Source organism: Pundamilia nyererei, unplaced genomic scaffold (assembly GCF_000239375.1).
Source record: "Pundamilia nyererei isolate P.nyererei 1_Seehausen unplaced genomic scaffold, PunNye1.0 scaffold00067, whole genome shotgun sequence".
Lineage (NCBI taxonomy): Eukaryota > Metazoa > Chordata > Actinopteri > Cichliformes > Cichlidae > Pundamilia > Pundamilia nyererei.
The window spans coordinates 2,305,232-2,328,833 of NW_005187468.1; the positions used below are offsets into that span (position 1 = coordinate 2,305,232).

A 23,602-nucleotide genomic window follows, 5' to 3' on the forward strand; every position below is an offset into this window, starting at 1 on the left:
TACAGTACTGCACTTCTGTTATGTTTTGCTCCGATTTCGTTGTGGAAGAATGTGGATTTTACTGCTTAGACAAAAAAAATCCTCTATTTAGTTTTATATGCTGCCACAGTTATCTTCATAGTGTCATAATAATCTCAACTGGAACAAATAGTGGTTATTAAGCAAGCTTTGCGTGCTTTGATAATTAAATTTTATTCATTTTATGCTCAAGACAAATACCGCACATCTTTAGTCAAACACCCAAAACTAGATCATTTCTCTGTACTGAAGCAAAAAGATTTTCTACTCCTATTTGTCTTCTTTTAATATTCTTGTGATCAATTAATTATCACAATAATTAACAAGAAGTACTTCAAGAGCGCAAACCTCCACCAAGGCAGCTCTCTCGCTCTAGGCAGTGTTTACATTTAAGGGAATAGTATTGAATAGTATTGTAGTATTGTATTTTGTTTTTTTCAGAAGTCAAATGTGATATATGTTGAATCATTATATATAACTTTCTATATTTTGACAATGCATACCACACTTGTATTAATCATAGTTTCTAACTTTGTGCAAATTTCTGACCAATAAATCATTAAAAGTACAGACAGTATTAGTTTGAGGTTATTTAAAAGAACAACTGTACTTCTAAATATACATAGAATTATATGTAATTACATTTTCCAACAAACTGATGTATTCTCATAACCATATTAATCCTGTTAAAAATACACAGAAGCAGATTTGTAGTTTGTGGAAGCAGCCATGTTCCCCCACGATGTACTAATGGCCTTTGCCCCATAGTACATCAAAACAGAGAAGAGGAGCAGTCACAAGCGTGCCATAAAGGGACATTTAAATTTGTCCCTGCGCCTTCAGACTCAAAATATGAAGGTTCATATCTATTTTTTATGTATTATGTATAAAATGCATTATGTATGTATTAAGAATATTATGTATTATGTTCATACCCCTTCACCAACATACCTTCACCAAAGGAACAAAAATGTAAAGGAAAGAGACAACCACCAGCATCTTAATAAAATGTCTCTTCTGTCTGAACTTACGCCTCCTCTAATGAATTTAACTCAGGGCTCTAAGCAAATGTACATAAATATGCTTATTTATTCTAGATATTGTTGCAATTACTTATTGTCAGGTGTCAGGTGATTAGACATGCAATCCAGACAGGTGAAAAGAGCAAGCTAAACAGCAGCAACAGCTACTTATAAGCTAACATTATGCTAGCTAATGTTAGGCTGGGGAGTCCTAAAAAACACATTAATAATAAACAGTTTGATTACATTCTCACATTTCTCATCCATTTCAAATACAGTTTCACTAAAGTCAGTTAACAGCAGCTATCAGAGGTTAGCAATACCTAACAGCGACAAAAACAACAGCTAACCAACAGTTTAGCATATCCTAGACAACTCACCTCAGTATAACCATATCTGGCTTCTTCCAGAGTAAATAAAGGTGGTCCTAAGTTGACATTGACAGCTGAGGTAAACAGTGGACTGACAGCCTCCCACAGGTTGGGAAATGCTTCTGGGTGCAACCGGATCCAGTCCAAATACTAGCAGAAACACACCAGCCAGTAGGAGTCATTGTGGGCTGCAGTCTAAATTTAATTTTTTTGATCACTCTTTGTTGACTAAAACATGTTTGTCCTACAGTAGCCATACTAGGTAGGACTATGCACATCCAAAACTATATTTTAGAAAGAGTTATGTTTGGCGTTAATGTATTTCTAAAATTTGAACAATTAATTACATTCAAAAACAATAAATAAAGGGTGTTATAGAGATGCGAGTGTTTCCAGGTGCCTATGGTTGATGAACATTTGTCATTTTATTTAGTACTAAAATTCATCCACACACAGGAAAACAGGAAAATTCACAATTTAAAAAAAAATCCGCATGATAAGTGTCATTGTAGTGTAAATACTTACTGAATACAAATACACTCTTGGAGTAATTTTGGCAGGCCTGCGAAATTGGCTCTAAACATGGTTTGCTGGAATCCCAAAGCCTTGGAAATATATTTAAAACCCTTTCCAGACTGATAGATGAGCAGTGACTTTGTTTTGCAACTGTTTTATTAAGATTTTAGCATGATGTGTTACTTAGTGCAACCTTTAAGCCTAGTTCACTTTATGCGACAGGTTTTATTTGAGTGAAATCGGTTTGATGATCTGTAACATATAAGTATGTAAAATAATAATAATAATAATAATAATAATAATAATAATTATTATTATTATAATTATTATTATTATTATTATTATTATTATTATAAAACCTTTCCACTGCATTTAAAATAAATAAATAAATAAATAAATAAATACCAGCTTTTGCCGCTAGGGGTCACTGTTGTGCCGTTTCCCCATCATTAGCTCGACTTGCCCGTCTGCCGGACTGTCTGCCAGACAAGAAATGTTGGCAAAACACCCCTCCTCATCGTGTAGGGAAAAAAATGGCGGACCCACAAAAGCGCTAGAAACAAATACACACGTTACAAAGCAAGGTAAACATCCTCGGATACACCGAGCGGCATCTCCGTTAAGGCTCGACTTCAGCGCTGAGCCGAAATGACCGCTAACTAACCTCACAGTGCTGGTACGCTCCCGTTTTGCTAATGCTAATATTTATAATCAGGTCGCCGAACTAGCGTGCCACCTAGCATGCTAAGCTAGCACGCTAAATCCGTGGGCATGTCTGTGAAGCCGTGCGTAGCATAGCTGCTGGATGAGATGTCTGCACTGGCTTCATGCATGTTTGACTTTCATTCAGTGGTGTTTGGAGAGGTTTGTGCAGCAGGGGTTGCTGTTAAACTCCTGATTAATACAGTTAACGCTGCTGTCATGTAAATGAGTATTCATGGAAATAAAGCGTAGGAGAGGGCGGGGAAGAGGGTCCCATGTGCTGGCTTTGTGTTTTGAATGAAGCTCAGTAAATTTCTCCAACGTAGCCGGTGATGTTTTGTTTCTGAATATAAAGTTAGGAGCTCCATTTATGTGTGAAACAACTGTTACTCCCTGGAGTTTGCAACAGGAGGGATGTGCTGCTGCCGATCACTGATGCCAGTCCTCCTGTCACTTTTTTCAGCCCGAAAAACAGGGAGCCGGTCGCTTTAATTTGGGAGCCGTCCCCCCTTTGGCGGCGGAAAAAGGCGCACTTCTATTGAAAAGGAGCTCATCCGATAAGGAGAAACGCAGCAAAACGGTTATGAAGTTATAAGGTAGGCGCGTTTATAATATGAACAGCCCATATCGGGTTTAAGCGACACTGTGGATGCTCTGCCTTTGCTCTTTTACATTTTCCACGCAAGCTCGGTTAATTTATAACAGCCCTCATAATAAAGCGGGAATATTTTTCCTCAGCAAATTCAAATGTTTGGCAGATGGTTAACATCTGCGTTGCGACTGTTACTAACGTCCTCACATTTCTGGCTAAAACTACTTAAATATCGGGCTTGTTTAATTACTTTGTGGTAATAAATGTCGCAGTGGGGTGTGGGGAAACTGCAGAAGCAGCCACTTGAAGCACTTGTTTATATCCGTTGACCTGCTGACCTGTGTGTTGTGTCTGGTTTGTAGTGTTTGTGAGCCGGGGTTAGGTAACGGGGGTCACTGAGCCTTAAAACATGTTGCTCTTGCCGTAACCTTGGCCTGCTGACAGACGGCGAGACATTCATGAGCATTCAAGACAGTATGCTTTATGTTATGGGCAATAAACCAATTTTCTGTAATCAATACTAGTTGTTTTTTTTTAAATTAATTATTAAATTATTTGATCAAAGTTGAATAGAAAGTCATCCCTGGGTGCTATTTCTGCTGCTTTAACTGAGAGACCGGTGTCATTTTTTTGGATAAATCTCTTACATAAGCAGTCAATATCTCAAGAAAGTTATTCATTACGATCTCACAATGTATGTGTAACATGTGAAAAACTCCACAAGTCCACATGCAGTGCACTTTTGATCTTTGTGATGAACCCCTGAGAAGACAAGTAAGCTTTAGTAAAGTCTCCAGTTCTCTGTTGCCTTTGAATAACAATAGTACATTTTATATGTAGTAGCTGAGCCTTTGGCCTCAAGAATATATTATAGAATATATTAGTGTGATTGGTTCTTTGTCAGTGATGTAAATTAAGAGTTGTGCATTTTGATGGCCTTAATTATCTATGATTTTAGAAATATTCCGCCATCTGTTAGTATAATTTAGTTTTTTGGGGAATGTCTATGCTTAATAGAGTGGTGCGCAGTAAATGCTACAAGTCTGTTTTTCCTTACTGAAGAGAAATCCCGGAATTTCCTGTTTATTTCTGGTCATTTCAGAAACAAAATGTTGCACTTGAGAAAATGAAACTCAAGTTAACAGGTTAAAAACAATATATTTTTTCACAGTGCTTGTAAACTAGTTCACTTGCCTCAAGGTGTTTCTTTTGTGAGGTAAAGACACTAGAATAACACAGTTCCATTTAAACTGGCTGAAAATTTCAAATCCAACGTGTGTAAATGGATTTATTGAAGTTTGATGCTGCAGTGTTGTATCAAAAGCATCATGTTAGCTGCTTTATGCCCAACTGTCTCCAGACTTCAAGGTGATATTTTGTGTGTGTGTGTGTGTGTGTGTGTGTGTGTGTGTGTGTGTGTGTGTGTGTGTTAATGTTTCGAATGTGACTCTATTTTTAAATCGATAAAGGAAAAAATTGCCACAAACATGCGTGACTAAGCTTTAACTCAGTTTTTGTGTGTTTTATTGCCTTTACAGTGGAGGCCACTTTTGTTTTGTTAGTTGGTCAGTATTGTTGGAGCATGAGGAAACCTGTACCACAAAAAGGTGAGTTTGTTTTATGATTAATATATTTTTAACATGTTGTATTATTTCTAGATTGTAGGTGAAGCTAGAAATATGTAGCGTGTCATCTTTTATGCCCTGAAAATGTATGTTATGTTGTAATAGTCCTCTAATTCCTGACATTGCCTGGAGCAGTGATATTTGCCAGGTATTGCAACGTGTTGACTGATGAGAAGATTACCCATAGTTAAAGGATTTTCTTGCCTTTCTTGGCTCTTCTAGCGATAGAGTGGAAAGATGCCCGAAGGATTAAGCATGCTAGGAGTGGACGGCCTTCCCGCGTGCCCTCACAGTACCAAGGTATATAACGCAATGGTAGATGAAGTAATTGTTCACCAAATGTAAGCAAAGACAATGTGATAATGTGATACTGTTTTTTCTCAGTATTTTTTATTAACTATTCAGACAATTTGTTACATATATATATATGAGAGAGAGAGAGAGAGAGATTTTTTTGTGTGTTTTGTTTGCTTGTTTTGTCAAGGTATAAATGTAAATCTTGTACATACAATGTAACAAATGTGGCAGTGTGTGTGACTGGAAAAGGATGTATTAAAGTTTCCTGTTATTCTGCAGGGCACTTCAGTTGGGAGAAATACCTGAAAGAGACAGACACTATTGCTGCCCCTGCCTCATGTTTCAGACAGGTATGTAGATTCATGGCTGATTGCAAAGTGTCATTTTTATAGGTCTTCATTCCTTTTTCTTTTTTTTTCTCCATATTTTTACTATCATCACTGTCCAGAGCCTAACAACTCCCGTAAACGAGTTCAAGGCAGGCATGAAACTGGAGGCTCAGGACCCGCGAAACACCACGTCTACCTGCATCGCCACAGTGGTGGGCTTGACGGGTTCGCGGCTGCGGCTGCGCCTGGATGGGTCTGACAACAAAAACGACTTCTGGCGTCTGGTGGATTCCTCAGAGATCCAGCCTATCGGCAGCTGTGAAAAAAACGGAGGCATGCTGCAGCCACCACTTGGTGAGGACACAAGCACAACCACACATGAGCATCTTTGCATTTTCACACAATCATGAATTAACTTCACAAACTCTACTGTTATCTCTGCTCTGAGAAAGTGGCAGAGCAGAAATGGAGTCGAATTATGATGAATTAAAAAGAGCTTAGAGACAGTTTTCATCAATGACTGTTTTCCCCCCCAAAACAAGAAGATAACTAAAAACTAATGCATGAGGACCAAAACTATGATGACATGTATTGACACTTTGGAGAGACAAGAGACAAGATCCAATCAGGGCTAATTAAGATGTGTAGATAGGCGGGACTAGTTTGGAAGTGATCCAATCAGAAGTGATTTTCTTCTGAGTCGATCTAGATTCTAGATTTTCCTGTCTAGCTACCTTTGTGAGGACCGAAATCTGCGTTCTACTGTACTTGTGAGAACCAACAGTCACTTGTGAGGACACATTCACCAGTCCTCACAAGTTTGAAGGCCTTTTTGAGGCTCAAAATGTGGTTTTAGTGTCAGGGTTACAATTAGGTTATGGTTGGGTTTAGAGTAATGGTTAGGGTTAGGCATTCATTTTTAATGGTTAGGGTTAGTGTAAGGGGCTAGGGAAACCATTATGTCAATGAAGGTCCTCACTAAGAAAGCTGAACGGGCTTGTGTGTGTGTGTGTGTGTCTGTCTGTCTCTCTCTTTCTTAATCCTGAACCCTAACCCACACACATTCAAGAACTCCAAAAGCACTACGACACTCTTTGCCAATTTAATAAAGAGAGACTTTGTCATGCGTATCTCGCCACAGTGTGCCAACAGTGTGTGTCAGTGGAAACATAGGAAGAGGACAGGGACTAATACCGTAGGCAGTATTAGTGGACAGAGGTCTGGTGTGCGGGTTCTTACTGTCTTGGTGCGGACCGAAATCTGAAATTTACTATACTGGTGGGGACCAACAGCCCTCATGTGGACCAAAATCCAGGTCCCTACGGGATTAAAGGCATTTTTCACACTCAAAATGTGGTTTTAGTGTCAGGGTTACATTTGGATTATGGTTAAGTTTAGGGTAAGGGTTAGGCATTCATTTTTGTTGGTTAGGGTTATGGTAAGCAGCTAGGGAAAGCATTGTGCATATGGGATGTCCCGAGGATAGCAAACCCAGACGTGTGGGTGGGTGGGGAGAATCCCGTGCTCCATGAGTCTCATGAAAGAAACAAAATGTCAAAGTGAGGAAAGAAGAGAGGAGTAAAACAATTCACTTTTTTAAATTCTCCTTTAAAAATCAGTGTGTGGAGCAACTTTGAGCGGTTAAGAACATGGGCAAACTTTTACACTTTATATTTTAGTCAACTGAACCAACTTCAGATTTAGTCTATGGTACTCTTTTAATATGTGGTTGACTTAAACTAAATGACTTTAGATGCATAAATAGGACTAAAACTAAATGATGTTTTAGTTAAAAGACCATGACTAAAACTGAATCAAAATTTGCTGTCAAAATTAACACTGCCTACTACTTTCGTAGTGATTATCCTTGATCATAATGAATGATTCTTTTCACTCTTGCTTAATTTAATTAATAATTTCATGATTCATTGTTTGATTCATGGTGATTCAACCTTTTCATTTTGAAGCTGGTGTCGTAATGAGAATATTTGTGTCCTTATTCAGGTTTTCGACTCAATGCGTCCTCCTGGCCCATGTTCCTTCTGAAAACACTAAATGGAGCAGAGATGGCTCCCTCTCGCATCTTTCACAAGGTACCTGTACAAGGCTCACAAGCTCAAAAAGCTCAGCATTCACAAAGATGGCCAACTCTTCTGATGTATGACACAATAAGAACATCTATCACATGGTTTGACTGTTTGATAACTACCATATCTGACCCTTTTCTTTCACTCCATATTCCCCAGCAGGAGCCTCCCGCCCCAGAGCAGAACTCCTTCCAAGTGGGGATGAAGCTGGAGGCTGTAGACCGGAAAAATCCCCACTTTATCTGCCCAGCGACAGTAGGTGCATTGCGTGGTGTTGAGGTGCTGGTCACCTTTGATGGCTGGCGAGGAGCCTTTGATTACTACTGCCGCTATGACTCAAGGGACATCTTCCCTGTTGGCTGGTGCGCCCTCACTGGAGACAATCTTCAGCCACCTGGCACGAAAGGTATGAACCTCATAAATACGGTGACAGCTAAGAGTGTATATAACTTGAGTTTGACTTTCTCTGTATTTTGTATTTTGGTTCCCTATTTTTTTGCTGGGAGTTGGCAACCCTATTAGTTAGGTTGTTTAATATTTCCTCTAAGTACTCTTTAAAATACCAGAATAGGGAGGACGGTGCAGGTTTAAGTTTATTAGATTGATCAGTATTGCTGAACTATGAAATCTTTGGGGTGCAGTGTATTTTTTGCATACAGGTATAACAGAAGAGCTTTAGTGTTTGGTTTTTTAAAACTTGAGTATGAACTAATACAAAGATATTAAAAAAAACAGTTTTATTGATGATAAAATACACTATATCGGATTCATGGCTAGAACTGCGCAATTATGACTAAAACAGCAATCCCTGTGATATTGATTGATATTAAAATTACAGTAATTCATTAATATTTTTTTGTGACAGAAATGTTTTATAGCACTTTCATGCAAATATAACACTGCCTTCACATTCATGCTGTCATGCATTGCTGCTAATGTAAACTTTTTTGCATTAATTAAAAAAATTTGGTCCTGCTCATTCATATAAATAAGTGCAGCTATTAGAAGAAATAAAAAAAATAAAAAAGCAAGCAACACTTTGAGAGTGCAATCCTCCGCCAAGGCAGCTCACTCTCTGGGTATTATTTAGTTATTATTTAGGAAATAATATTGTATTTTGTATATATTCATTTTGTTTTCTTTGTTGTTTTTAAGTGTACCTTAAGTTTGTGGCACAGTGAAAATAGTGCATTTTGGGGTTTAACCTGAAAGAAAGGTAGATGTGAAATATAAAAGTGAGATCAGCACTCAAATGGGACATGAAATTTGGATGCAAGCTATAATGTGATATTTAAAATTCCTATTTTCTAGTAGGGGTGGGCGATATAAACGATATACGATAGAAACTATATAAATTTGGCCAACGATAGAGATAGAGATTCTACCGCGATAGTGCATGTTGATGATGTCATCAAGCTGTGCCTGTTTTGGTCGAAAGCATTGCAGCGGCTACAACCATTATCATCTGCAAATTATGGCGGGCGACAGTCATAGCAAAGAGATGAAGCACTTTTGAAATATGGGGAAAGCCAAAAACTGCGCTTCCTCCACTTCCGTAACATTGATTTATTAATGTTGAATTCTCTCGCAGCTGCTCTATTCCCATGTTGTTGCAGTATATTAATAACTAACCTATTATTCTCAGTTGTTCTCCTGACTGAAGTTTGGCCCGTGTATAGCATCCTGCTATGCGATTGCATTTGTCCCTGACCACCAGAATCCCTCACGTTAACTTTTATCGAGTGGAAAAAAAGTTGACGTTCATCCTCCAGCCTCACTGTGCTAATGTTATGCTAACATAGCTGTGTCGCTAGCAATCACGTAGCAAAACATTATATACCAGATAGTCCAACTTCAGTAACCCTGCAAACGCCACTGCTGTTTAGTTTTGTCTCTTCATTTATGTTGGAAGTGGTAGCAGAGCTGTACGTTTTAATTAGTTTTAGAAATCTCTCAGTCAGAACATGGTATGAAATGTTTAGGTGGAAACTAGCAAGCTAACTTCCTGTTAACTTGTAACTCCGTTAAATTTAATAAATTCTGTTTTCATGAATGCTTGGATGTTAAACTTAATTGTTACACTTGGTAAAGCAGCAATGCTGATGATTTTATTAAAGGTGAAAGAATTTAGACTGTTTTTAACTCTCAGTGTTCGTTTGACTTTGGGACCTGAAATGGACAGAGTTTTGAACCCAGATTACTCCGTGAAGCTCCTCACTACGGCAGCTGTAATGCTCTGACAATCCATCAAGCAGTGCGGCTTACCAAAGTTGCACTAAAACATTTTTAACAGATTTCTGCACGCCCAAATCAGTTCGAGGTCAGTAAGCACAACCAGAATTCATACGCACACTCTCGATTTTTGAGAAAATTAAAGGATTTTAAGTGTGCCTTATAGTGTGGAAAATACGTTATACAGAAGAAAAGAATATATCGCGATATATATCGTTACCGCACGTGCTTCAAATTATATCGCGATATGGATTTTAGGCCATATCGCCCAGCCCTATTTTCTAGTATCATTTCCTGTAGGGTTGCAGATTAAATTATTTAATTTTAATTAAATAAGGTTTTGAAATAGGTTCTGGGGTTTTTTTTTTACCTGATCAAAGTGCACTTCCTAGAAACTAAATATAAAGTCTATCACTCCTTTCATTGTATCTACAAAATGGATGTGAATAAAACTCATAGTACTCAGTAGCCTTGTGTTCCTCTAAATTTCCCTTGTAATGTTTTACACATAATGCAGGTATTTTCACTTTGATAATATGTCTTTTGTCCAGTAATTTGACTATTTTCCTGAAACCTTTCTCTACTCGCCACATATTTTGGACACATATCTTTGGAGACAGTGTCAGTGATTCTAGTGCATCTTAGTGACACCTAGTACGCATGTGCTGTCTGATGTTGGATGATTGATTTTAATAATCATTGCATTGTTTCTCTAGTCCTTCATGCATTAATTATACTGCAGTTTGTCTTGTTTTCAGGTGGTTGAATAATATAGTTGTGTTGTACAGCATTTGCTGCTTTCTTTCTTGGTTAATGTCCATTTACATGTGGGAAGCTAACGTCACAATCAAGATTAAAATTAGTTATCGAATGGGCAGCCCTGGTCCTGGACTAAAGGGTGTTTTTGACTGCAAAGCTTGTCATGCAAGAGCAACTGCTAGTCCCTACCTGGTGCATGTGAGGTTGACGGGTACAGATGGGGCCTCTAGGGATTGCACAGAAGCTTTGGAGAATGACGGCAGACAAAGCTTTTGTCGGCTCTACTCCAAAAACGGCTTTTACTTCCTTAGAGGTTCTTTCTCTGTCATCCTGATTATCTTTGCATTGTAACACCAAAATTGTAATTCCAAAATAAAATGAAAATAATCACGGCTGGGTGTTCAAATTGCATTATTTTACTTTAAAAGGTTTTTTTATGTGCAGAAATTATAATTATATATATCAACTTAGCCACAGATGTGTTGATGAACTAAGTCTGGAAAAAAATTATAACTCCTGATAAAGGCATTATTTATTCCTGACTCATGGATTAGATTTCACTACACTATGAGATTTCTGCTTTTATTTTGTCCATCTGCTGTATGTCCACATTTACACTGCATATGGTTAAAGTGTTGTTAAAAATTTCCTTCCTATTTGCATGGGGTTTTTTAAGTCCAAAGTGGGCTCTCAGTGTCTATTTGTATTCAGTTTGGTTTGTAAATGTTGAAGTAGGCATGCCTGCGGTTTTTACTTCTCTTTTAGAAGACTGTTTACAATGCAGCAGTTCTTTGTGATATATTGCTTCCTTTGTGACTTGTGGTAAAAAATCATTGCTCTTGTAAAGCAGTTATATTTCAGACATTGTAGCTGTCTTAACTTGTTTAACATCAGGAATAAAAGCCAGACTCAAAGCTGGAAATGTGTTACAGAAGAACCACAGAAGGTAGAAGTTGCTTACAAGGGTTATCAGCCACAGGGTCAGCTGTCCTCGTGTGTAGAATCCACAATATGTGAAGGAGCCGATTGAGGGAGGGAAATGGAGGATATGTCTTTGTAGCCTGCTAGTGTTTTATGTAGGCCTGGCACTTGCCCAGTTAGCAGAATCAGGGCATGACGCGAGTGAAATGAGTCTGTGTGCCCCTCCACAGGCCTCTCATTGGCACACTGGCTGTCGAAGTCTGATTAGACACCTTGGAAAGATTAAAGAGGCAGAAATCAAGAGAAAGGACAGACATATGCTGTGAAAAGTGGATTGTTTACATTGTCAGTACATGTGGGAGGAGAAAAGAAGAGAAGGGAGGAAAAAGGGAGAAAAGGAGGAGTCAGAGGAAGAGTGGGAGAGGAGGACAGGGCAGGAGGAGAGGGTGAATTTGAGGACAGCTGTGCTGACAATCAGACACTTTTGACTTTCGTTTGAGACAGACGGTGAGTAAATGAATGAAATTACTGAAATGCAGCCATAGAGCGTTAGATCAAAAGCGCTTAAGAAGTTATGTTGCTGTAATATGAAGCTGGTAGTGGTGGCTTTGTGAACTCGGTGAACTCAGTGCACTCATGGGATAAAGAAAAAAAACAAGGGTTTGCTTGTTAAGCGCTTGCTTGGCTGTATTTACAAGCAGTGCAATTGATTGTAACCTCAATCTCTTTACACCGTTAAACATATTATCTAGGATTTGTTCAATCTGTTTAGGATCAATCAGCTGTCTTGTTTTTTTTTTTGTTTGTTTTCCTTCCCTCTTTTTTTCTCTTTAGCTTCTCTGTGACTTCTCTGTGAAACGTAGCAGTAGCCTGCAGACTGTGTGTTGCATTGATTGGTCTGTTTGTGTGAACGTGTTTAATAAATACAGCCCCGCTGGCCAAGACCTGTGTTAATGAATGTGGCCGCTCCTCTCGTAAATCTGTCCCCAGCTGATCCAGGATGAATACCAGCGCACTTTAGGTTGTGCAGTGTGTGTGAAAGCGTGTTTTAAATCGCAGGTGCATATGAAGCCAGATATTCAGACTATACTGTGGCTCTGTTTTTCTGTGCGGTTGTTTTTGCATGCACACATTCTTGAAGTTTTGCCAGCTGTAATGGCTTATGTAAAGTACACGGACTGCTTGGTTGTTTTCTTGTGTTTAGTAGAGGCCCTCTGTTAATGTTTTTAACATGCGCCTGTTCTCTGGGGATTACGTGATTTCAGAAGTGCTTCACATTCAGGAGTGAAGGGCCGTGTATTCATATTCTGGAGATACATTTTTGCAGCAGCTTGCTTCTTCATTTGCGTTTTAATTCTTGTGCTTTTTCTATGTTGCTTCTTGTTTTTTTTCTGGCCAGCAGAGTCTTAAAGGTAGAAGAAGAGGTAACCAACTTTCGTAACCTCTGTCTTTAACAACTGCTTATTTTTCTTCTTTCAGTTGCTACCTGATAGCTTTTAGTCTTTCTTTTGCTTTTTCTTGATCTTCATTTTGCGGGGTACAGTGGATAACAGTTTACAAAGATAACGCCTGATTGTGTGATTTCATTATGTTATATATGATGTAACACCAAATTGATGCATATACTTTACTTGCCTGTACTTTTAGTGGGATCTGCCTAAAGAGATCATTTGTATCTGATCAGATTTTGAGGCATATCAAATACTACTCCACTACACCAATGAAATGAAAATAATTTTGTTTAATAAACAGAATTAGCACTTTTATTAAACATATCTGCAGACTTGGTTATTTTCCCAGGAAATACTTTATATAAAATAAATGTAAATTTAAAAATAAGTCTCTGTTTGACTTTCAACACAATTATGCAATCTGCCACACTGAATTTTATTGAACTTGGTTTAGAGTTATGGCATGATCAAAGAATGACCCGGATCTTTGGTAGATTGTTTATTAGTCAGTTCAAAAATAATTTCTCAGCCCTTGAGCACCAAACAAAAAGAGTGTGTATTCCTTCTTCTGTGGCTTAATGTTATTAGAGGCTTGGTTACCACTCAGTGGTGATGCCGTACTGGAAAAGAGTGCAAAGTCAAATTGCTGTCAGTTTCTCAGCAGTTTTGATTTTGTTTGTGTGTGGAAAAAAATGACTGAAAGTTTAAATTTAGTCTTAAAAAGGGAACTTTTTGATGCGACCACTCTTCTCTTTTTCTTCTTTTTTTTGCTCGCTACCTGTTCCCTAAGACTGTAAAAAGTGCTTGAGTGTGAGAACTGCACTGTGGTGTCCTTGGGCTTATAACTGAAGGACATAGTTTGAGAAAGAACTATTTTGTTGCTAAGAAAGTTTGACCTTCTTGGCTTTAGTGCCACTGAGAGAAGTTCAGATGTTGTAAACAATCTGGATTTTGTCATCCATTGAAGATAACACGCTTTACCTTTAGCTTTTCAGAAAGTCTTAGAGTAGAGATCAGAAAACCAAGTACCTTCCCCATGCACAGAGAGTACTTAATGTCTGTGCGTGACTCAGCCAGCTTCTTATTTGGCTTCAATTTGAAGCATGTGAGGACATTGCAGCCAACAGCACAAAGGCTACTTGAATGCATCAAGCACATGACTCATTCTGCAATGTGGCAATGTTGTGTGCATATTGCACAGCAGGTGTTTGGTGAAGTTGATTTAGGATTGTGACTGAACACGTTGCCCTTGTTGTTCACATAACATAACCACAAAAGGCGTTCTAGATTTAGACTTCTAAATTGTAGGCTGAATATGGAAGATGTGAATACCTAACTGAGAGGCACAGAGCAATAACTCTTAATTAATTTTGCTGCCGATACCAAGCAGCTTTTCAACTTCTCCCATTTTCTTTTCTCCCTTTACGCTTACAGTGGTGCTGCCCAAAAGCCTTGGAGCATTGACAGACGGAAGTGTGGAGAGCCCAGTCATGCATCCCAGCCCCACGGTGGGCAGGCCTCCAGGCCAGAGAGGACGCAAGCCAGGCCGCAGGAAAACCAAAGTGACAGGGCACTGGAATCAGAAGGGCTCTACACTGGGACCACAGAGCATCCAGCCAGAAAAAATCCAGGAACCCGTCAAAATTCCCAAGAAGAGAGGACCAAAACCAGGCAGTAAGGTGGGCATGAAAAAACAGTTTTTTACTTTTGTGTGATAGTGAAGCAGTTATGACACTTACATATAGTATACAAATAGTTTCTGTCCGGTGTAGCAGGGACAGTGTTTCTGAGACAACGTGTTGCTGTTGAATCTTTCAATTCAATTCCAAGTGGTAGAAAGAATTTCTATAGCCTGTTAATAAAAGAAGTAACGGGTAAGTGAATTTTTAACCAACCTTTACATTAAACTATGAGACTGGTCACAATGGCATCCCAGATTAGTTGTTTTGTGTTTGAGGGGCATTATTAAAAAAAGAGGCATCCCTATTTGACTGTGTGTCCTTTGCTCTTTGTTTGCAGCTGGGGTGGGCAAAGAGAGCTAGCTGGCTAGAGGATTCCATGGCTGGGCCAGGGCGGCCCGTGACAGGCCCAGGGCGAACCAGGGGCAGACTGCCCGCCAACTGGGCGCAGAGGATAACTTTGCAGCAGGGTCAGACTCAGGCAGAACCTATCAAGATCCCAAAGAAAAGAGGGCCGAAACCTGGCAGCAAGGTAACTGTCCAGTACAAAAGAACCCCAGCTGTCATTAGACAACTTCATGTCACATAAACAGCTGCCTGCTTGAGAAATGCTGATGAAAATGTGAAAAGGGAAACTTCTGCAGTATAATTCTTGGAGCGCAAATCATTGGAGGCTTGTCCAGTGTTTTTTGACTATATTTGGATTATTAAGTTATTTAGCCAGAAACGAACCTGTTAGGCTACGTTCACACTGCAGGCGAAAGCGCATCAAATCCGATTTTTTTTTTGACCCTATGCGACCCATATCCGATCATGGTATGACAGTGTGAACGGCACAAATCCGATGTGGTACTGAATCCGATACATATCCGATGTTTTAGAAAGCGACTGCTGTTTGAACGGTCATGTCGCATTAAATCCGTCTTTTACGTCACTGACACAAGACAGACGCCAATTATCAGCGCCGGAGAAGCGCCCGAGAAGACATCGCGAACGCTTCCTGGCCATCCAGTGAAGCTGCTGGGAAGACAACGTTGGAGAAACATGAACATTTTATTTGTACTGTATAATCTGCAGATTCTGACAGAAATCTGCAGCTATCCTTTGAAGCACCGCTCCTCTCTAAAACAGCAATAAGGATCATTATTAGGTTATTTGCAAATAACAAAATAACTTAAAGCAAAAATTGGGAAACTTAAAGTCCGAAGTCTTTATATTAAGGCCATCAGTCAAACCATATTGTTTGCTCTGGGTCTAAACAGAGCGCGTTGTGTGTGACGTCTTCTTTTGCGCATGCGGGCCGCTTTGAGCGTTCACACTAGAGCGCGTTTGCTGTCGCATTTTATTTGTAGTGTGAACGAGCAGACAAAAAAATCGGATTTGATCAAAAAATCGGAATTGAGCATTAAGACCTGCAGTGTGAACGTAGCCTTAGTTAACCCTCTGATCTGACAAAGCCCGTTCCTGTTTCTGTTATCATAAGTTTCCTAGCTAGTTAAACATGCCTGCTCATTTGTAACATACATGCTATAAAAAAAATTTAAAAGCCTTGGTTTCATCATATTTATGTCTTTATAAACGATATAGTTGTTTTTGGGTAAGATGGACTGAGCTGGTATCCATTTATTAAGCGCAAACAGTTGCAAAACCACAGTGCTCAGTCATTGGTAGTGTTTGCAGCATCCGGTTTGTATGTTTGTTTAGTTTTCCATTACCATTTACAGAAATGTACTTAGCTCAGTTCTTTTATTTGCTTTTCTAAATATATGTACTGATGGCTCTGAATTTATGTATTTGCATACAGAGAAAACCACGAGTGGTACCTAATCCAGTCCCCACGTCTCCCACCAGCAGTACCCCAGAGCCTGACACCAGCACTGTGCCCCTGGACAATGCTACCATCCCTAATTCTGCACTACAGGCTCCCACAGGTACACACAGCGTCCACAGGCCTACACATAATGCACATTGCTTTTTGAGGTTTTTTTGCATCAACTTTTTCATTCAGTGTCATTTAAGGTCATATACCTTTCGCCTTTTAGTTTGTGTGTACCTAAACAAGTACGGCAAGATGGGACCCCATTTAGACCAGCGGCGTATCCAACAGCTGCCAGACCACTTTGGGCCAGGCCGAGCCTCGTCGGTGCTTCAGCAGTGTGTCCAAGCTTGTGTGGACTCTGCTCACAACCAGGGCACAGTCTTCTCCTGCCTGAAATCTGGACAAGGAGGAGAAGTCATTTCAGGTGTGCATTGGTCTAATTTGAAAGCAAGCTTATGAATTTACTGTGGCAATGCTCACTTATCCACGAGAACATCAAGAACCAACAAAGTACGAAAAAATAAAACAAACCACTTGGCTGATTCTATTGTTGTTGTTTGAGTTATGTTACACAGATTGTGTGGGTCGGATTTTGTTTATTCATGAAAGCTCACTCACATCTGTAACACAGCCTGTTTATTGAATTACACTTGAATGAAGCAGCTGAATTAATATCCACCATGTCTTTTCCAGCCTTTTTTGACCAGCAGCAGCACACCTTGACCCTGCCAACTGTCAGCAGTGTCACCTATGTCCTCCGCTTCCTGGAAAAACTTTGCCACAACCTGCACTGCGATCCTTTGTTTGGCAGCCAGCCTGTAGCCAGAGGCGGTCTTCACTACGACAGTCACACGTACACTACAGGTCAGGGTCGCTGTTTGCCCACTCTGTGTTCACGTGTACAGTGTTAATTTATTTTAACATAGCTGTTAGAACCATGCTCTTACATTGAAAAGTACCAGTGTCAAAGACTCTGCTCACTTTTGCTACATTTAATGAAAAGGCAGCTAAAGTTTTATAATAGTCATTGGGCTCTTGTGTCAGGTGGAAAAATATGCTAAGCTTAGTAGGAAACGACTGGTTTAGACCGTTTTCTAAGTGGTTTAGGTGAGAGGAAACAGCAGACTATTATGCGTCTGCCTTATTTATGCAGAGATGTTGGCAATATGCTTCTAGAAAATGAATCCTTATTTGCTACACATCCAGCTTCTTGATTTTTAGTTAACATGGAACAATAGCCTCCAGCTGTTCTTCAACCCATGTGTGCTTGTTTTAGAGAGGAGAAGTTTTGGAGACAGTCTGAAAGCGGTCCCAGTACGAAGCACAAAGCGGTTCCTTCAGGACTTCACCAATCCTCTGTCTCCGAAACTGCCAAAAATCCCACGGCACTCCACTGATGGTAATCTGTTTCATCCATTCATAATCTGTTCTTATTACTCATACTACCATTCATATAGAATTTGTTTTGCTTTTATTTAGAGCTAGGGAAAATATATATATTAGTCTATCCATGAAAGTCTGTGATATTATTAGTCAGGTGACATATGTATTGGTAGATCATTAAATGGCATTTTAAAATAACTGATCAGCTCAGTACTGGGCTGGCATTGGCTGATCACCAGATCATGAGGCTGGTTAAAAAAAATCTCTTTTCTGTGTGGCTGCTGTAAAGTAATATTGGTGCTCCCCCTTGTGTCAGTTTTTCTTCCCATTATAACTCAATGCTTAAATGGTGAAATGTGCCAGTGCTGAATGTAAAGCTACCTGAAATGAACAATGTGATGTAAATTTGTAGTCTACAAAACTGTTTATATTATTGTATATATTATATATCTCTTAAAAAGATAGAGAGAGAGATCTTTATAAGGCATAGAGGTGTTTGCAGTGTGCACTGCAACTGACATAAAGTTGATCATTAAATAATGACCACCACACTGCATAGTTACCAAGTGTGCATGCTTCCTCACAGCAGCGTGTGTGTGTGTATATATATGATTAATGATTTATCATTATGATTTTAGATTAGATTATTATGTTTTTATCGCTCTTTAGGAGGCTCATGCTAATTTGCTCAATACTTTTATTCTTGAATTTGGACTATACCGGCCCTTAGTGGATCAACTACAGAGCTGTACTATCTCAGACAAGCCCTTGTAGCTTGTGTCCCTTTAAGCCAAATTTCTTCTGTAAGTCGACTGCCTTTTACAAATAAAAGGTTTGAATAGCAGGTCGATGGGGCTGGTGTACAGTAAGCCAGAGCCGTGTGCTATTAAGATCTCCTCTCTTTGACATCACAAGTATCAAAGAGTGCAAAAAAACTGTGTGAAACAATGTGTTCAAAGTGAAGCCATGGCCACGTTTGACCACGTTTAATGTTAGCATTCATCATGGTGACAAACAGAAATTAAGGAAAATAATAGATACACAAGTAGTATCAACTATTCAGGGGGGAAAAAAGGGGGGGGGAGCCATATTAGGCTTTAAAGTCGTGCTTTAAAATGTTAGCACCACATTTTTTGGAGTTGTTTGCACTCTAATAAAGAATTAGGCTGTTTCTTTGGAGGATTGATCAGTAAAAAATTATTTGTGAACCTATTTGTTTTTATTGTGGGCACACACTTTGTTGAACATTTTAACTTACTAAACGGTGGTACCAAATACAGTTGTGTATTAAAAGAGGGAGCCTTTTCAGAGGAGAGCCTGACTGCATCCATAGGAATTAAGAGGCTAAGTAGCAGCCAAGTGTTGCTAATCAAATGCCTTTGATTTATTGATCATCAGCAAGAAGGCAGAAGTTTTAGCAGTTTGCTTGTCTGTAGCATTCAGGTGTATGTTAACAAAAACTTTCTTTCTCACATGACTGTGTGTATGTTCTGCCTCTGGTAAATTTCTCTTTTGTAAAATGCCTTTAATCATATTTTTCTTTGTTTTTTATTTGTGTGCAAAAATAACTGGAAATAAGCTGACATCAAAGGATTCCGCTCATTTAGTATCAGAGGCTATTCAAAGTGGAATCCGGCATCATATTTCTGTCAAACATTTTAATTGTAATAACTGGGTGCTCTGACTTGTCTAGTAAAGCTTTCTGTAATCATTTAAAAGGAGGTAGTTAAACAGAGCTCAAGAGCGAATGCTATTAAATTCTGGGGCAAGAGGTTAATCATTTAATCATCTTTCCATTTCCTTAAATTTTAATTAAGTTAATGTAATATTGGAAGATATATGTGTAAAAGGGGTAATATCCCCTTCAAAGTGCCCTTATACTTTTACAGAATGCCATAACCCTGTTAAATCACCGTGGTATTCTCTGAGGGGTTCTGCAAAATCACTGCGAAGCACAGTGTGTCTGACAAATACGCTGTCAGTTGGGCCTCTTTTTTGTTACTTGTTATCTTTTTTTTTACTACATTGGATGTTTAGCTGTGGGACCTCTTTGTTATTTTGCTTCTTTTTTTTTAGGTACTAGTATAATTGTGTTCTTTGTTCCCAGGTGAGTCCTTCATGGAGAACAGTGTTGCCACATCAGAGCACTTAAAGAAGAGCCCCCTTTCCCAAAACTCTACAGGACTGACTTCTGGCCTGAGGTCCTCCTCCAAACTGCTGCATCATAACAACTCTACAGGTAGGAAAAGAAACAACATTGTATCTATGAAAAGCTTCCACAAATCTGAAAGTGTGAATGTATTACTTCTGCAAATGCTAATATAGTGACATGCAATCCAGTAAGTTTGGTTTTAACTAAGGTTATTCACTAAAGTCAAGCGTGGTGCTGTCAGAGGATGCCTCCCTGCTAGATATGCCTCTGTCAGTTGTAAGTGGTGTTATTGCAAAAAAAATGTGAAATGTTTAAGAACAGCCTCAGAGTGGCAGGACAAGTAAAGCTATCAAGCGGGATCACTGAGGACTTAGGAGCAATGTGTGTAACAGTCAATTATATGCAGAGTTCCAAACCTCCTCTGTCATTAATGTCAGCACAAAAAGTGCACCGAGAGCTTCATTGCATGGGTTCTCAAGGTCAAGGTTATCCATATAGTGCATATGTAAATTTTTCTCTGCTTTATCTGTACTTACACATACATAAATGTCTTCAGCGCAGTAGAAATGTGCTGCAGATCTTGTAAAACTTGTTTAGAACTACCCCCTTTTTGTGTCTGCATTACAGGAAGTGAAGTCAATTGTAGTTCTTTGACCTCTGATGTTGTAGTTTGTTGTTTGTTTGTTTTTTAAAGCATATATTGCCTAATGACAGATGAGCTCATATTATGCCGAGGCATTCATTGTCTTCTGTCAGTTCACAATTCACAAGAACCAGTATTCGTGCTGAAGCATCAGTCAAACACAGTGATCGCCAATAGTCTTCATCAAAACTGTGCACAAGTCGAGGTCATCTTTGTAATTTTCACTAGTTTGTGCAATACAGCCAAACAGGGACAAGAAAACGTAACACTTCACTTGTTACCTTAACCTCAGAGTTCTAAGGGACTCTGAGCTGGATGAGCGAGTATATCATTGATGGAGGATCGGGTGCAATTACATCACTGCCATGTAATTAGTGGCTCTTCACATTTGCCTTAAAATGACAATCAGTGAAACCAAACAAACGAGTGACTGCAGTGGTATTTATATAGCAGCATTTTGCCCTTAATAAGCACTTAAGCTGCTCTTACACTATGGTATAGGTCCATTCAAGAGGTCATGAGAAGAGTTTGGTCAGAAACTGCCTCTTCAGTGGCTAAATTGCTACTTTGCCAGATATCAGTAGTGCATTTTCTTACCCTCTGTGCCACTCATGCCACTTTTATTTCACTGGAAAGACCCAATTCAAATGCTAATAGCAGTTTGAAGTCTCTAACAAAAAGAGAGGACAGAGCTGGAGGTGGCAGAATTGAAGATGCGAAGGTTTTTCATTGGGAGTTAGAATGGAGTACATCAGAGGGGAAGCTCAGGTTGAGCAGTAAGGAGATAAGGGACTCAAAACTGAGATATTTTGGAGATGAGCAGAGGAGGGATAGTTGATGTAAAGGAGAAAGGATGCTGAATATGAAGCTGCCATGCAGGAGGAAAACAGGAAGACCACAGAGGAGATTTGTGGATATAGTGAAGGAGGACATGCAGAGGGTTGGTGTGACAGAGGAGGATAATAAGGATAAGGTGATACAGAGGATCCACTGTGGCGATCTCTAAAGGGAGCAGTTGAAAGAAGAGATGGTGGCATTTGAGTGTTATCTTATAGTAGGTGAAATATGTGTAGTAGACAGTGACACTCCATTCACTGCTGTTTGCCTGTGCAGCCTGTGTGTTTGAGTTAAAATAATACCCTTGTAGTGGTAGCCCAAAAACACACTGAAATTTATAATCACACGAATGCAAAAAGTTTAATAGAGTTTTGTCAAAAAAGAGTACATTACATTTTCAGGATCCATCATTTCAGCTCAATTGTCAAAACAGATGTTGAGCCTGTGCGAAAGACCGCTGCACTGGGACAGTGATAAACATGTTTGTTTTTTTGGGCTTTTTACTACTCAGTGAATAACTGTCTTATAAATCTGTATTTGCACATTTGCTCCCAGGTCCGGGTAGTTTCCGTGAGAGCCCCAGGCCCAGCGGTCAGGATCCCAACCTGTGGACAGTAGATGAAGTCATGCAGTATATCAGGGATATCGACCCAGTTCTGGCCCCACATGCTGACCTTTTTAGAAAACATGTACGTATCCATTCATTCATGAATAAATGTATAATGAATAGTGAATGCTTCAAACGTGTCAGTTTTATTCATCACTTTTGAGCAGCTCTGTTTAAAAAAGGAAAAAACAAAAAGGTTTATTTTTCCTCTGATTCCTCTGCTACAGGAAATTGATGGGAAAGCCCTTCTGTTGCTGCGTAGCGACATGATGATGAAATACATGGGTTTGAAGCTCGGCCCTGCCCTCAAACTCACCTTCCACATTGACAAGCTTAAACGGGCTTGACGACATCAGTCAAGCCTTCTGAAGGACTTAACTGTATCGCCACCTCCATGTTCTAGGTTCAGTATATCATGCACTTCATAATGGACATATGCTGACAATTTACATGTAGCAACTTCCACCGTACTCCATCCAGTATACACGCCCTTGTTCTGACCTCATTCAGTCAGGGATGTTTATTTTGTGTAGCACAATCCAGGCCTAAGGCAGCATGGGTTAGGGGTCGGATCGGCCACTCGTCTGTCATCACTTTTGCATTTCAGTCTAACTTGAAGAATCATATGTGGCCATTTTAACTGTAAAAGGCCTTTTGGCCTGCTTTTATTATGTTACATTTTATCTGTACATTTCATATTTTGTACTTCATGAATACAAGTATATGGACTTTTTCAGTGTTTTGTGTTGGAATACGCTAAAAAAAAGAAAACCCTAAAGGAAGAAAAGAAATGCTACATCCCAATAGTTGGGATTTCTTCTGATCAGTCTCTGTTTGAGGCATAATTTTGCAACTACAACAGTAATAATTATGATTAGAAAAACGTGTTTTATAAAACTTTATTCTGAGAAAAACTACCATCAAGATGGGGTTTTTCTCTTATTCTGGATGTTGTTTACAATGCCTTGTCTTGTCTTTGTTATTTGTACTTTTTTAATTTTTTATACTATATTATTAGAGTTCCTACATGGAGAGCCCTATCATGCTTAACATTGTTCAATAAATATATAATAATTCAAGTCTCCTTTTTCTTGTTTTGTTTTGTTTTGTTTGGTCACAAATTCCTATATATATCCTGCATTAACTGTCTGCTGTTACACACATGACGCGCAACATTCAAAAAGCTGAAACTTGAAAATCGTTCACAAGAATAGATAAACTGTATTTTGATGATCACATTTAGTTTGTTGAGTTTTGCCCACCAGCAGAGGGCAGCATATAGCTGTCAACCTTTTTTTGGTCATGTCCTTACGTCTCTCCTAGAGACACTGCCATGCACTACCATGGGTGGGCATGTCTCCATCTGTTAGACAGCATGATAATATCAGTGATATTTTTAGACCATGTAAGGCCTATTTTACATGGCTGCCTCTGTTATATGTTCATATGTTTCTTCTTTGTTAGTGCCATTTCCTTTTGTACATGTTATTTCATTAATCCTCCAGTATTTAAAAATGTCTTATGGGTATTTAAAGACAAACTCATTTTTATTTCTAAAGC

At 39.1% G+C, this 23,602-nt stretch overlaps 1 protein-coding gene across 5 annotated transcripts; it reads left to right on the top strand.

Annotated features, from left to right (window-relative positions):
* The first annotated feature begins 2,370 nt into the window (after positions 1–2,370).
* Positions 2,371–23,116, top strand: LOC102213006 (Scm polycomb group protein homolog 1). Of its 5 annotated transcripts, none has more exons than XM_005736132.2 (17): positions 2,454–2,603; positions 3,093–3,225; positions 4,760–4,828; positions 5,069–5,146; positions 5,423–5,493; positions 5,592–5,826; positions 7,477–7,565; positions 7,719–7,965; positions 14,357–14,601; positions 14,942–15,133; positions 16,406–16,532; positions 16,644–16,844; positions 17,114–17,284; positions 17,697–17,819; positions 19,911–20,042; positions 21,991–22,124; positions 22,270–23,116. In XM_005736132.2, exons 3-17 carry the CDS (start codon positions 4,804–4,806, stop codon positions 22,387–22,389), a joined length of 2,190 nt encoding a protein of 729 aa, XP_005736189.1. In that variant the 5' UTR covers positions 2,454–2,603; positions 3,093–3,225; positions 4,760–4,803; the 3' UTR covers positions 22,390–23,116. The 5 variants fall into 5 exon arrangements, with proteins under 5 accessions (XP_005736186.1, XP_005736187.1, XP_005736189.1 ...); XM_005736131.1 differs by having other exon boundaries at positions 2,454–2,511; XM_005736129.2 differs by lacking the exon at positions 3,093–3,225 and having other exon boundaries at positions 2,371–2,511.
* Positions 23,117–23,602: the final 486 nt, after the last annotated feature.